This window comes from Silurus aristotelis (genome assembly GCF_946808225.1).
Source record: "Silurus aristotelis genome assembly, chromosome: 28".
NCBI lineage: Eukaryota > Metazoa > Chordata > Actinopteri > Siluriformes > Siluridae > Silurus > Silurus aristotelis.
This window is the reverse complement of record NC_139601.1, coordinates 13,902,609-13,919,430: the sequence shown is the minus strand read 5'-3', so window position 1 is coordinate 13,919,430 and position 16,822 is coordinate 13,902,609. Positions and strand designations below refer to the sequence as shown.

At 37.2% G+C, this 16,822-nt stretch overlaps 1 protein-coding gene and 1 long non-coding RNA gene across 4 annotated transcripts in view; one reads left to right on the top strand and one right to left on the bottom strand.

Annotated features, from left to right (window-relative positions):
• LOC310722228 overlaps nt 1-16,822 on the top strand; it is a 439,622-nt gene that overhangs the window by 96,124 nt on the left and 326,676 nt on the right. The window lies entirely within an intron of this gene.
• LOC310722094 (semaphorin-3D) overlaps nt 10,506-16,822 on the bottom strand; it is a 55,891-nt gene continuing 49,574 nt past the window's right edge. For all 3 annotated transcript variants that reach the window (XM_083534448.1, XM_083534450.1, XM_083534449.1), the window contains exons 15-18: nt 15,802-15,959; nt 14,898-14,962; nt 14,595-14,728; nt 10,506-14,022 (exon numbers count right to left, since the gene is read on the bottom strand). In XM_083534448.1, coding sequence (XP_083390574.1) covers nt 13,615-14,022; nt 14,595-14,728; nt 14,898-14,962; nt 15,802-15,959 — 765 coding nt within the window. In that variant the 3' untranslated portion in view covers nt 10,506-13,614. The remainder of the gene's footprint in view (nt 14,023-14,594; nt 14,729-14,897; nt 14,963-15,801; nt 15,960-16,822) is intronic.

The window sequence follows — 16,822 nt, the reverse complement described above, 5'->3', positions numbered from 1 at the left end:
TCTGGAATGCACTGTTTTTAATTGTTTGTCTATTTCTCAAAGAACAACATCCATGATCCAAATCAGTCTGGATTCAAAGTGGCACATTCCACAGACATGGCCCTTTTGGCTATCTTTGAAAAACTACATGCTGTTCGATCAGCCAAGCTGTCATCTGTACTTATCCTCCTTGACATTTCAGCAGCATTCGACACAGTCAACCTGAAGACTCTCTTGTCTACCCTTAGGAGCCTCGGGAATCCGTGGAGCAGCATTGAAATGGTTTGCTTTCTACCTGGAAGGTTGCTCATACCACGTAACAGAGAGGGGGTCCACATCTGCTCCACGCAGACTCTTCACTGGTGTCCCACAAGGCTCAGTACTTGGTCCCCTTCTTTTGTCCCTCTATACCCACTTTCTTGGTGAAGTCATATCCTCACATGGGTTTTCTTACCATTGCTAAGCTTTGTGCATATGGGCATTGTCATGCTTGAACAGGTTTGGGTCTCCTAGTTCAAATGAAGGGAAATGTAATGCTACTGCATTTAAAGACATTCTATATTGTTGTGTGCCTCCAATTTTACGTTAACACTTTAGGGAAGAGCTACATATCCAATGTCTGTCTATCTATCTATCTATCTATCTATCTATCTATCTATCTATCTATCTATCTGTCTGTCTGTCTGTCTGTCTGTCTGTCTGTCTGTCTGTCTGTCTGTCTGTCTGTCTGTCATATAATCCCTTGTTTCTCACTGGATCACTCTCATAATAGAACATAATAATAAATATTAACATCTATTTTTAGCTACTAAAATTTGTTTATAGCTGTAATGTAAGGGATATCAGGTACATACTTATTTTATGGATTTTTTACCAACTATGACTTCACTTATATGTACATAAGTATATTTTTAATTCACAGTACAACAACTGCTCTTCTCTGTCTACTGTACACATTTAAACTGCAAACCTGTGATATGTTTTGAAAACTTCAAAAAATTTCGAAGTGATTTGGAAAGTTGTTTAGATTTTTTTTTATATTTGTTATTTGTGGTATATTGACTTAACAATAAACTGTTGCTATTGTGTTGCAGCTGTTGTGACCCCAGATTTCCCCTTGAGAATAAGAAAATACACTCCACTCTTTTTTATTTTACTCTACCCTACTCTATTCAACTTTATTTTATACTACTCTACTCTACTCTACACTACTCTACACTACACTGCTCTACTCTACACTACTCTACTCTACTCTACTCTACTCTACACTATACTATACTGCTCTACTCTACTCTACACTACACTACTCTACTCTATTATTCTCTACTCTACATTACACTACTCTACTCTACCTTTCTCTTAACTACTCTACTCTACACTACACTACTCCACTCTACTCTACACTACTCCACTCTACTCTACTCTACACTACTCTACACTACACTGCTCAACACTACACTACATTGCACTACATTACACTGCTTTACTTAACTCTACACTACACTGCTCTACTCTACTCTACTCTACTCTACTCTACACTTCTCTACTCTACTCTACTCTACACTACTCTTCACTACACTGCTCTATTCTACTCTACTCTACACTACACTACACTGCTCTACACTTCTCTACTCTACTCTACTCTACTCTACTCTACACTACTCTTCACTACACTGCTCTACTCTACTCTACTTTACACTACTCTACTCTACACTTCTCTAATCTACTCTACTCTACTCTACACTTCTCTACTCTACTCTACTCTACTCTACACTGCTCTGTTCTGTTCTGCTCTACTCTACACTACACTACTCTACACTACACTGCTCTACACTACACTGCTCTACTCTATTCTACTCTACTCTACTCTACACTTCTCTACTCTACTCTACACTTCTCTACTTTACTCTACTCTACACTGCTCTGTTCTGCTCCACTCTACACTACACTACTCTTCACTACACTGCTCTACACTACACCGCTCTACTCTACACTACTCTACTCTACACTTCTCTACTCTACTCTACTCTACACTGCTCTGTTCTGCTCTACTCTACACTACACTACTCTACACTACACTGCTCTACACTACTCCTTTCTACTATACTCTACACTACTCTACACTGCTCTACACTACACTACTCTACACTACACTACACTACACTACATTGCTCTACATTACACTGCTTTACTCAACTCTACACTACACTGCTCTACTCTACTCTACTCTACACTTCTCTACTCTACTCTACTCTACACTCCTCTACTCTACTTTACACTACACTACTCTTCACTACACTGCTCTACTCTACTCTACTCTACTCTACACTACACTACTCTACACTTCTCTTCTCTACTCTACTCTACACTACTCTACTCTACACTTCTCTTCTCTACTCTACTCTACTCTACACTACTCTACTCTAGTCTACACTACACTTCTCTACTCTACTCTACTCTACTCTACTCTACTCTACTGTACACTACTCTACTCTACACTTCTCTACTCTACTCTACACTACACTACACTACACTGCTCTACTCTACACTTCTCTACTCTACTCTACTCTACAATACTCTTCACTACACTGCTCTACTCTACTCTACACTACTCTACTCTACACTTCTCTACTCTACTCTACTCTACACTTCTCTACTTTACTCTACTCTACACTGCTCTGTTCTGCTCTACTCTACACTACACTACTCTTCACTACACTGCTCTACACTACACCGCTCTACTCTACACTACTCTACTCTACACTTCTCTACTCTACTCTACTCTACTCTACTCTACACTGCTCTGTTCTGCTCTACTCTACACTACACTACTCTACACTACACTACACTACACTACACTACACTACACTACACTACACTGCTCTACACTACACTGCTCTACTCTATTCTATTCTACTCTACACTACTCCTCTCTACTATACTCTACACTACACTACACTACTCTACACTACACTACATTGCTCTACACTACACTACTCTACACTACTCCTCTCTACTATACTCTGCACTACACTACTCTACACTACATTGCTCTGCACTACACTGCTCTACTCTACTCTACACTCCTCTACTCTACTCTACACTACACTGCTCTATTCTACTGTACTCTACACTACACTACACTGCTCTACTCTTCAGTACACTGCTCTACTCTACTCTACACTACTCTACTCTACACTTCTCTACTCTACTCTACTCTACACTACTCTACTCTACACTACTCTACTCTACACTTCTCTACTCTACTCTACTCTACTCTACACTGCTCTGTTCTGCTCTACTCTACACTACACTACTCTATACTACACTGCTTTACACTACACTGCTCTACTCTACACTACTCTACACTACTCTACTCTACTCTACACTTCTCTACTCTACTCTACTCTACACTGCTCTGTTCTGCTCTACTCTACACTACACTACTCTACACTACACTGCTCTACACTACACTGCTCTACTCTACTCTATTCTACTCTACTCTACACTATACACTACTCCACTCTACTGTAATCTACACTACTCTACACTACTCTACACTACACTACACTACACTACACTGCTTTACATTACACTGCTTTACTCAACTCTACACTACACTGCTCTACTCTACTCTACACTTCTCTACTCTACTCTAGTCTACTCTACTCTACTCTACACTACTCTTCACTACACTGCTCTACTTTACTCTACTCTTCACTACACTGCTCTACTCTACACTTCTCTTCTCTACTCTACTCTACACTACTCTACTCTACACTACACTTCTCTACTCTACTCTACCCTACACTACTCTACTCTACACTTCTCTACTCTACACTACTCTACTCTACACTTCTCTTCTCTACTCTACTCTACTCTACACTACTCTACTCTACACTACACTTCTCTACTCTACTCTACACTACTCTACTCTACACTACTCTACTCTACACTTCTCTACTCTTCTCTACTCTACTGTACTCTACACTGCTCTATTCTGCTCTACTCTACACTACACTACACTACTCTACACTACACTGCTCTACACTACACTGCTCTACTCTACTCTACTCTACACTTCTCTACTCTGCTCTACTATACACTACTTTACTCTACACTTCTCTACTCTACTCTACTGTACTCTACACTGATCTATTCTGCTCTACACTACACTGCTCTACTCTACTCTACTCTACTCTACACTACACTACACTACACTTCTCTACTCTGCTTTACTTTATACTACTCTACTCTACACTTCTCTACTCTACTCTACTGTACTCTACACTGCTCTATTCTGCTCTACTCTACACTACACTGCTCTACACTACACTGCTCTACTCTACTCTACTCTACACTACACTACACTTCTCTACTCTGCTTTACTTTACACTACTCTACTCTACACTTCTCTACTCTACTCTACTGTACTCTACACTGCTCTATTCTGCTCTACTCTACACTACACTACACTGCTCTACACTACACTGCTCTACTCTACTCTACTCTACTCTACTCTACACAACACTGCTCTTCTTTACACTACACTAAACTACACCACAGTACTCTACTCTACTCTACACTACTTTAATCTACTTTTAACTACATTACACTACATTACACTGCTAAACTCTTCTCTACCTTACTCATATGGAGTTACTTTTTAATAACAGCCACCAAGCCATCACAGCTCAAGGAAATCAAGATATGGCATACTTCATATCATATTTCCATTATAGTTGTCAGCACTGGGAGAACTTCATTATTAGTTAGACCCATTATTTCTTGAGCAGGTTAAAGGAAGTCTTTCTTAAATAAGCGACAAAACCAAATTGATTCTACATGAAAGAGTTTCTTTCAAGAGCATATAGCAAATTCAGTTTAAAGCCCAAAAGCATACTCTCCACAGCCACTATAGATTTATATATGCAGCATCCACATGGGTAAACTCCATCTGTGTATTTATTTTAGGGTGTAAATGTGAATGTGTGGAAATAAGCATATTCGGGGGGGGGGGGGGGTTACCACAAGGTTACCATGGCGATGCAAAAGAGACACCTGCCGATGCTCTTCAGCAAAGCTCCTGTGTCTATGTGTGTGTGTGTGTGTGTGTGTGTGTGTGTGTGTGTGTGTGTGTGTGTGTGTGTGAATGAAACAGCTTTCATATGCCCTTGTGTTTTCTAAATCATGGGCTTGTGCTTTGATAATCAGCTCTATTCAGTTTACCCTCATCTAATTGGAAAGTAAGAAGGCCTCCCCCAGAATCTGTCTTAATGATCTCCAAAAAATCTTGTACTCAGCTAAGTCACACTGAATAAAATCAAAGTCTATTGATGTTTGCTTAATAGTGAGGTTGTGTAGTGTGATAAACATGTGCTGTTGAATACTTTACTGTATATGTGTTATGGATGATTCCACAATTGTGGTCCCACTTAAGTAAGTTTTAAACTTGCACATAAAGTAAAGACACAAAAACCTGTCTGCATGTTTCAGATAAATAATTTAAAACAACACCTCACACTATGTATAGCACTTAGAAGATAGCGTTTTTTTAATGCCTCCCTCAGCTGACTATTATATAATTTTTTTTACCATAAATAATATTATTATTATTTGTTCAAATCTATTTAACATTTTGCACTTGAAACATTACTTTTGGAAAGGATTTACTATATGTTCTGAATTTTTAAATACTTATATATATATATATATATATATATATATATATATATATATATATATATATATATATATATATATATATATATATATATATATTTAAAAAATAAATGCAATACTGAAATCCATCAATCCTTAAAGAAAAAGAAAATTCCAATATTCCACTGTTACTGTTTTTTTCATTGAAGATTTCTTGAAGAAAGTGTATTAATGAAAAAAGTCAACTTTCCTGTTTTCCTTCTCTTAGACTACTAGGATTGCTTAAAACACCTGACTTCTCCAGCCATATGTGCCTCTTCCTTAAACTATTACCACAAAATTGGAGGCACAAAATTATTTATAATGTTCTTAGATGCAGTAGCATCATTGGGAGTGATGAGGATGGACAGGATAAAAAATAAGTTTATCAGAGGTTATGTTATTATGTAGGATGTTTTAGAGACAAGGTGAGGGAGGTGAGATTGGGATGGTTTGGACATGTGCAGAGGAGGGACATGAGGTATATCGGTAGAAGAATGCTGAGGATGGAGCCACCAGGAAGGAGGAAAAGTGGAAGGCCAAGGAGGAGGTTTATGGATGTGGTGAGGGAAGACATGCAGGTATTTGGTTTGAAAGAGGCAGATGTAGAGGACAGGGGGGTATGGAGACGGATGACCCGTTGTGGCGCCCCCTAATTGGAGAAGCCGAAAGAAGCAGAAGATGCAGTCGCATGAAATTTTTCGTTCACTTGAACTAGGAGACCCAACCCTGTTCCCTGTGACATTGACCCTGTCCACAAAACCTGCTCTATGCCACAATGGTTTACTAAGTTGCTGCTATAAAATGCTGACCTGCAGTCTACTGACCACCTTTGGGATGAATTTAGACACTGACTGCACCGCAGGTCTCCTCACCTCATTTGCATCAGTACCTGAATGAGCATAAATCTTCACAACCACACTCCAAAATCTAGAGGAACATCTGCCCAGGAGAGTTTGGAATTATTCTAACAGCAAATGGAAGTAAATGTGAAATGGGATGTTGAAAAAAACAAATAAAACACAAACTTTTTCTATATAGTATATTATTGAAATTGAGAATGTATTCATTCTATGCTGAACTATAAAATATACCTAGGCTGTTAGCAAAGGCCAAAAAAAAAAAAAAAAAGTCAGAGATTGACAATGCTGCAAAATTCCTTATTCATGCCTTATTCATCATTCATGATGAATAACAGCATTTTTAAAATGTTGTCCCTAATAACCTGTTTCATAATGGATTTGATAAATCATAAATTGGGCAGTTAATAGAAAAAATACAGCATGATCTATTGCCAAAGGCGTGCATTTAGATGTAATCAGAGCCAGCCTTGGCCTTCAATAAAGAACTCTTTTCTGAAGAGGAGTTGAAAGCGTCTGTAACAGTCTGTACTCAGTTTACTGATGTATTTATCTGAAGGTCAGTAATGAACTAGAGAGAAGCTACTGTTGTTAAAGAAGCGAAATGAGGCTTTGAATAAAACATTTAGTCTTTGGACAGGGTTTTGCTTTAGGAAAGCTCATGAGCAGAAAAAAAAGCTTGTATTCTGTTTGGTTGTTTGCCTTTGCATCATCATGTGAGCAGGATGTACTGATATGCATGCAGATGTAGGTTTAATAGCAAGAGTTTAAATGTAAAAATCATCGAATGAGCCGTCCTTTCGATTGCCAGAAATGTCTTTCAGGTTGACCATTTAGAAGACAATACAATTTGAAAAACTTTTCAGACTCTTATTTACTTGTTTTAGAGGCTGGTTATATAATTAGACATGTTCGTATTGCATAAGGAGTTTACGACCTTCAATTGTTTGTTAGAAATGGCAAAAGCTGGCTGCTACTGACATCTAGTGGCCATTTTATATACAATAAAAATATTTAGGTTTTGAAGGTTGTAATGGTTGCACAGGCAGGAGCCTAAATCATTCTGATGGGTTTGGTTTTCATGTCATGCTTTGCAAATCTATTTTTTACTGTTCAATTTGGTTTTACTCTCACTATAAAAGGTAAAATATCTTGTAGACATAGATATTGCTCTTATGTTTCTTGTACTGCATTTATTTATGCATTTTTATTTTTTGTTTGGTTAGTTGGTTGTCTGGGGGTTTTTTTGTTTGTTTGTTTTTTTTGCAAAGTAAGCAATAACTTGTGCAATAACTAATTTTGCACTCTTTAATAAAAGAAATAGCAGTATGATCTACTTCGCTGAGTCAGTTCTTTTGAAATTAAATGTTGTTGTTAATGTTGTTGTTTTTGTTGTTGAGCTCAGCAAGAAACACTGATATGTAATTCAACTCATTCTAGATGCCTGAACACACATGGTCTATCTAATAAAATTGTTCTTGTTTTAATGCAATTCAATTGAATCTTTCAATAATTGAAACACGACAGACAACTGTTAACTGTAGTTGCCATACAGATATGTGTATATTCACATTCATTTACATCATTTTGAGAAAATATACCTAGACTGATTGTTTTTCAGTCTTATTTCATGGAAGACTGCTCATCTAGGCCATGAATCTTGTTATTTTACTGCTAACATGAAGGAAGGCAATAAATTAGTATATGTAGATTTTCTCACGCTCACCTGATTAATGTCTAAATGGTGTTTAACAGCATCGTTTCACAGTCAGTTTGGACTCATAATAAATTAGTTTAGAGTTTATATGGAAAAGCATAATGAAGATTGATGGTGATGTAAATCTTGAATGAACAGTCTTGTTCCATCATTAGAAAAAAAAAATCACACAAGCAGCAGAGAACTGCACATAAGCACAGGCCTGGGTTAAAAATGCGTTCTGTAAGTAATTTTACATCTATACTTTTAGGTAAAGACTTCTTGTGCCACAGTTGTTAATATATATACACACACATACACACACAGTACTGTGCAAATGTTTAAGGCAGGTGTAGAAATTCTGTAAGGGCTCAACGCTTTCAAGAATATTTATATGAATTGTAAAAATATTTGTATAAATTTTTAGTGAGTGCTCAAATGAAAAACCCTAATCAAATCAATATTTGGTGTTTTAGTTTTTTACTATTGGACACTCTGTAGACTTGGATATTTTGTAGGATCAGAGTCAGGTGTATGATTAAACCAATTACACCAAGCAGGTACTAATAATAGCATCCATTTCATATCTAGGTTGAAATACAGTCATTAACTGAAACAGTTGTGTAGGAGGATAAAAACTGTGTCAAATTCTGCTGCTAAGAAGAGGTTGTGGAAGAGGTTGTGGAAGACAGTTTCATGTCACTGGTCATACACCACGACTAGTCTGAGCAAAGCGGTAAAAAACAAGGTAGCTATACTGCATCAGCAGGGTCTCTCCCAGGTACAGATTTCAAAGAAGACTGGGGTTTCAAGATGTGCTGTTCAAGCTATTTGTCCCCCACAGAGCCCTGCTCTTCACATCAGTGAGTCTGTCTGGAATTTCACGAAGAGACAGAAGGATGTGAGGCAACCTGTAACCATTGGTGATTAGTTCTACAAGATGTTTGAAACAACCGACCTGCTGAGATCCTTTAAAAACTGGAAGGTTGGTTATTTTTTGGAGTTTTTTCATTAATGGAAGCAGCTGATGGTGAAATTGTGAAACAGCAGGTGGCAATGTGCGATCAGGATGAATTGCTAGGTGGTCATTCTGTTTTTCATTAAATAAATGGGATCATTTGAACCATTTTGTTCTAACTTGTTTCATATCTAACTGCTTAACCTGGTTTGAATATACACAGGCCTTTGTGTTCATTTGGTCTTATATCCAGAAGAAACAACAAATATGGCCATCCTCAACACTTGTGCATACTTTTTGAAGACAGTGGTTAAAGCTCAGGTTTAATGATCAGAAGGACAGAAGGTCAAGCACCAACATTGCCACGGTATCACTGTTGGGCCCTGCAGCAAGGCACATAACCCCCTTTGTTACTGTACAATGATACAAATAAATGCTTCTTCTTAAAGGCCAGAAAACAGAAACAGAACAGAACCTGTAATCAGGACCAAGAGGCATCTGTTTATCAGTCATGCTGCCTGTTAGCTAGGAAACAGCTTCAACTTTAGGCTTAGTTTATATTCAAGTGAACACTTTTTTGCCCTACTAACAACACTAAAACATTGTTTATAATCTACTCAAAGTGGATAAATCTAATATAATAAATAATAAAATAAAAAGAGAACAGAACAAAACAAAAACAAACTAACTAAAAAACACGCAAAAAAAAGCCGACCTGTGATTTTTCCAATTCCATAATGGCAATAGAATTTGTAAGGCATGTCTCGGTTTATCTGCTTTGTATAAAAAAACAACTATGCTCGAACATGCAATGTGATGTATATCCATAATGTCATAACAAATGGCAGAAACGAGGTAAAATTCGGGTCAGAAACCCAGCGTGCATATCCTGCATGAGATTTTGTGTTTCAGACATTGGGGAATGTTTGATAAATGGACTGAAAACACAAGTGTGGCCAAAAAATAAAAATAAATAAAAAGAGAAGTTGCAAAATGACAGAAGTCATGGCTTTACAGTTCCCGTAGAAGAGTGAACAAAGGGGCTGTGTTTTCATTCTGCACTCCAAAACAGCTAGACATTTAGTCTTACATTGTAAAGGAGAGAATGAGAGTACTAGTTTAAAACTCTAATCGTTATACAGTATATCCTATCATTTGTTATTCCTATTAAAGCTAAGAGAATGCACAAACATTGTTTCATCAAAACTGATTTTGTAAAGTGAAATATAATCCATAAACAGCTTAGAGACAATAATGATGCACATTCGCTTTTCTCAAGAGGTCACTGGTTGAAACTGTGAATAAAAAAATTCAACAAACAAGATTTTTTAATATTCAATTATTGATGGACCCCATGTAAAAATGAACACCAGATGAAAATAGACAACACGTAGCTACAGTCTGTTTTAGAAAAGTTATAACACAAACATTTGTTCAATAACACACAGTGGGTGAATTATTAACTTATCATCATGACATATACATCATAGAAATAAAATGACCCATAGCATGCTGCATCTTTAGCTCAGCACTAACAAGTACAACCAACAACTTGAGTACATTTATTTTTAAATATAAAGTCTTTATATTATACCTGTTATGGTTAGCACATAAAAAAATACATTGGAAAATAAAATGCACAAATCTGATTGATAAAGCTTTTTTTTTTTTAAATGCACCAGTTTCTATAGTCTGTCGCATATTGGCTGAAGCCATGCACATTGTTTGGACGCCGCTTTCTCATTAGCCTGTCAAGATTAGAAGAAAGAAAATCCCCTTTACTGTGGTCCAGTCAACCTGGGAGCCATTTTCCTGAGTAGTGACAAAACTCAGATTGGCTTAAAAAAAAAAAAAAAAAAAAAACATTTTGTCCATTGTACTTTATGCTTATTTCTCCCAGATGCTTCCATACTTTGATGTTCTTTCCATGCAAATGTGTGGGCCAAAGAGGAACAAGGAGCCTCTCATGAAAAGCATTACTTTCACAATAAAAGTATAATGTTGCTTGCAGTGAATGAAGGCTGTTAGAGATAAAACAGGACCTATCTAACTGTTACCACAACTGTCTTAGCATTTCAGTTACACAGCTTCTTATGACTTTCATTTCTGTTCAGTGTATCCACAAGCAATAGAGTGGAAAATTAAAAGAAAAAACATCCTGGTGTGCTTAAGAGGTATGAGGAGCGTCCTCCAGAGTTGCCTGTTCATAAAGAAATAAGTTCATAAAACACTGATATATCAATCTATCCAACATTAAATCTACATAAAGCGGGTTTGTTTTAAGCAGCATGAACGTTTAGTAATTAGTTCCAGAATAAGCCTATTAGCAAAGCCCCTGTTCCTTAGGAACCATAGCTGTGGTCTTTTTTAAAAGCTTCACAAGTTTTGCCAGGAAGTGACTAAATCCAAATGACGGTAGAAAATCTGAATTTTTTTTTCTATATTTATAGATTTCTTGTTAATTTGAACTAAATTCATAATTTACTTCTTTATTATTATTATGGTCAGGTACAGAACCCACCCTCAGAACACTGGGCGTGAAGCAGTGGATTGACTCTGGATGGGATGCCACACTTTAGTGTAATTTAGAGTCACCAAACCACCTTTTTGCAGGTTTTAGGGAAAAGGGAGAAAACCAGAGAAACCAGAAAACAAAAGAATATTTTCAAAGTGAAACTTGACACAGACAGTAAACCCGATCTTTGTAATTAACTGGAAAACATGGAGCTGTGTGGCAGCAACCAGCCTTGTAAATAGTGAATCACACACTTCTGAATTTAAATACAACTGAATACCGTTCTGAAAAAAAATTCTGCCCTAATTGTGTGCTGCAAGAAGTCTCAGTGATTCTCATGACAATCAACATGGTCCAACATATACTCTAGTACAGGGGTCCCCAACCACCAGCACGCAGACTGGCACTGGGCCGTGGATCATCAGGTACTAGTTTCGATAGCAAGAATAATTTGTAATTTTTATTTTATTATTTTTAATTTGTATTTTATTTGCATTTTATTGACTTTCACATTCTGTTTGATTTTTAAAAAAGGACCACTTCTGGCAATGCCAATTTCACGCAAATTGTTTTAGTCCCGGTTATTTTCTGTGTAATAATTGAATTAACAAGAAAATCATATAATGTGTATAATAATAATTGCATAATATGTGATAATATGCACACGATTGTCGGTGGTCTATTGGAAAATGCTTTTGTGTAGTGAAAAGAAGGTTGGGGACCACTACCCTAGTGGAGGCACAACACTGAGTGGAGTTTTCAGTAAGTGGCGCTTTCACTACCAAATAATACAAATCAAACTATTCTATGAAAACAATAAAAAAAAAATCTGTAGCTGTGTTCTACTTGTTATTGCATGATAGACAAGCAATTTGTCCATGGATGTCTCCTCGCTTTTACTTTGTACTGTATCCATTAGCTATTTATATTATCCTAACAAAATTAATTAGATAATCATCTACATCACAATACAATATACGGACAAAAGTTTGTGGACACCTGACCATAGAATTGTTATCATTCAGCCACAAGGGTGTTAGTAAAGTCAGGTTATAAAGTAGGGTGAGCAATCCTAGGGTGCAGTCAGCATTCCAATTCAACCCAAAGGTGTTTAATAGAGTTGAGCTTTATAATAGGCCACTCAAGATCTTCTACTCCAACCCATGTTAAGCATATTCTTCATGTCATGCACTGGCATGGCACTGTAATGCTGGAACAGGTTTGAGTTCAAATGAATGGTAGATTTAATGCTACCGCTTCCAAAGACATCAGTTACAATGTGTGTAACAGTGTGAGGAAGAACCACATATTGCTGGAAAAATCAGGTGTCCTGATATTTTTGTCTATATAGTGAACATGTGAGATGGTTTTTTTTGAGCTGGAAAAACCTGACTGGTGTCTCAGTGTCAGGAGTGTAAGCCCCAATAGCTGTGTGATTTTTCTCACACACTGAATGTCAGGCTTTGTTGTAGGATAAGTCTGTAGCATTCACAAACATACATATATAATAGAAAAGAATATAATGAAAGGGTTTTACCAATATTTGAGTTAAATTTGACTTTGTTCTTTTCCTTGACCCTCTTCACGTTTATGCTCACTCATAATGTCTTCTTTCATCTAATCTTTCAAAGGTATTTTTTCCTAAACTTTTTCCTCTCGTTCTAAATCCTTTCCTCATATAACCATGTATAATGCTACTGTAAGATGCCAGAAGATCAGGATTCCTGATTTAAAAGAATGTTGTTCAAGACACATATTTCTTTGGGTTGGCTGGGGGGTGTAATCTGGCTTCCTTTAGTAATCAACAGCAACAATGCTAATGTGGCTAATTCTAGTATGGTATGCTTTTCTTCCAAGACAAACCCAAATGTCCTTTAGTTTTTCTCGAATGTCTGTTCCTCAGGTTTCACTGAAGTGGCTTGTTTGGTGGATTTTGCCTCCGAACTCGAGCCTTGCTGCTCTCGGACCTCTGCTTCCATTTTAGTGTGCGCAGTTTCTGCTGTTTCCGTTTCTCACGATACCACAGCTGCTCACAGTACTCATCGGCTGTTAGCCCACTAACGCCAATCAGATGCAAGTCCTTGTAACTCAGTGAGGATGGTGCATAGTTGCCACCCACTTTGGGGTCAGAGTGTTGAGTGATGCGTGTGTTTGTTACGTGCTCCTCGGGGATGACTTGCAGCTCGTAGCGAGCTAGCGTACGAGAAAACGAGTGCTCGTGAGCTGTGCACGAGTAGACGCCAGCGTTTAAGGAAGTTATCCGCTGCAGGAGGAGACCTCGTTTTGTAAGAATGATGTCTTCACCAGGGAGAAGCTGGGAAAGAAAATTGTGTTGTTACATTTTTTTTTATATAGCTGTTATCAGATCTATCAGATCAGAATAAAAACATTTCTAAATATAAACACATTTTTAAAAATAAGGTTATATTTAGAATTTACTAGTCAATACATGTGTGAATAGTTTTGATACTTCTATGCCTGCTCAAAGTGACATGGAAATGTCCTAAAAGTTTTTCTACATTTTTTGTTGTCCTAGAATTTCAAACTTCTCGCTGCAGACGTCTCAACATCAAGTAGAACATTTTCACCAAACAGCACCATGTGAATGGTTAACTCTTACCACCTAGGTGTTATTATTTCTTATGAAATGTATAGTAGATCTAAAAGTATAAAAGCTATAAAAAAATTAAAAGCAGTAAAACAATTGGTGAAAGGTAGATTAATCATCATTTCTATCCCATTTGCATTTTGTCTAAAAGCACTGAAAAAGAGCTGTTTGAACAGTGTGTTGTATCTCTCGCTAGACCTGCACTGGCAAACAAACGATTCTAAACCTGCTAATATTTCTATATAAAGAGGCAGTGAAGTGTGTGTGTTCATCCTGACCTCTTTAGTGTTCTGGCTGTGTCTTTGCTGCATTATCCATTTGACTGTCGCTTGAGGTGAAGAAGGCGTGCATTCCAGGAAGGTTGAGTTTTTCTCTACCCCATAAACTACCTTCAGCTCAATTTCTTCTGAGACTGCAAAGGATTTAAAGTGTGTTACATTCCAACTTATTATGGGAAACAAAGAAATGATCCAATAAATGAAATGTTCTAGGAAATATCTACTCAGTTTTGTATACAAGGAACTTTTAGATTCCTTTGCTGACACACAGCAGAGGACAGAGCAAAGATATGAAGCTATTACCATCTCCCAGATCCTGACACTGGCTCCATGGGTCGCCGTACCTAACATCCTGTCGACGGGAACGTCTGCAAAAGGCGAGTGTGTAGCTGTTAGACATGGCTATGGAGATTTTTAGTCTCCAAGGTCATTCGCAATGTGTAGTAACAGTGACGGCATCCATGTATCTAACTAATCTCGAGTGTGAAGCCTTGTTCTAAAAAATAAAGCCAGAGCTTATATAAAAATCTGATGTAATAGAAAATCAGGGGATTGCGTAAACTAAAAATAAACAAAGGATCAAATTTTTCACTAACAATCTCTATACACTTTTTCATACTGCATGTATTATCTTATAAACAGACACATCATGTACAGACTTGTCAGATTGCTATGTTTTGTCTTATTCATATAATAGATACCATTCTAGAAATTGATAAACTTAACTACAACTGTTTATCAATGTACAAATAAAAACATAAGACTCTACTAACAGATAGCACTGGAAAGTAGTATAACTCTCAATTTAACACATAACTAGGCCTACACTAACAACCCTGGCATACAACAAGCAAGTTGTTTTATTAGGTGTGCAGGACTTCATTATAGCTTCCTTACTCATGAATCCAGCTGTGCCCGGAGCATCATATCCATATAAAACAGCAGCATGCCAAATTCTTACAACCCTCATAATAAAAACTGCCTGCATTCCATCCTTGTCATGGAGTAAACATTTGCACATAAACAACAGATATTCGCGCACAGCGTAGCTATATTTCAGCCTCTGGCACAAGTTTACCATGTGAGTTCATGAGAGTTCATGTTCAGAAATATAAATATATAAGTAAACATCATGACACAGCATACACTGCATCATGTCAGGGTGCTTAAACAGATTCCATATGGGTGCAAAAGAGAACTACTTTACCTCTTGTTAGTGGGAAAATAATTGGTGCAGGTGGTACCATCCCAAGCACAATAAGGATCCCGAGCCAAGCAGCAGTCGGCACAGGCCTTCCCATAAAGCTCACATCGCTGCAGGGGCAACCGAGCCACTGCATCTGCACTGCTTACAAATAGAGCTTGCTAAAAAAAATATATAAAGGGAAGAAAAGTTTTATGTTTTGCCTGGAAAAAACTGTACCCTGTTCAATTCTGGGATACTTTTATAAATATGACTTAGAATTAATTACAGTGGTCAGGTCCTTAAACTTATTCATAGCATTATTCATAGCATTTACCCACTTAGCAGTGGTATGTTTCCACATCCACCTCTGAGAAAGTTGCTACTTAAAACAATGTTCTTCAACAAACAGAACACAATCAAACAGAACACTTTCTGTTTGCATAATGTATGCATTATTTTAATGCACTGTACTATACATTTATAATCCAATAAAGTCTATCCTGTCACACAGAAGAGGTGAAAATTCATCATATTGCCAAGAATTTGTGCACACCTAACCATCACATCTACATATGCTCTTGAATATTTCATTCCAGATTTAGTTTCCCCTCTCCAATATCATATCAATTAGATGTTGAAGTGTGGCTCTGGGGATTTGTGCTCATTCGGTAGTAAGAACATTAGCAAGATAAGGCAAAGGTTTTCAGAAGGGTCAAAAAAATGTAAAGGGCCACTGGAGCTCTTCAACTCTAACACTGATAAACCATGCCTTCATAGACTTTTTTTGGAAATGGCTGGGTTCAACCTCTTTGTACCAGTTAAATGGGAAATTGTAATCATACAACATTAAAAAAAAACTTGCAATACAATTGTGTGCTTCCTATCTCCTAATTGGCAACAATATTGGGAAGGCACACATATGGTTCTGATGGTCAGCTGTCCGTGTAGTTTTAGCCATGCAGTGAATAAGTAAAAACTTGTACAAACATTATGTAAAATAATGCTGATAATAGCAGTTTAAAGTGAGAGTAAAAGCTCATGT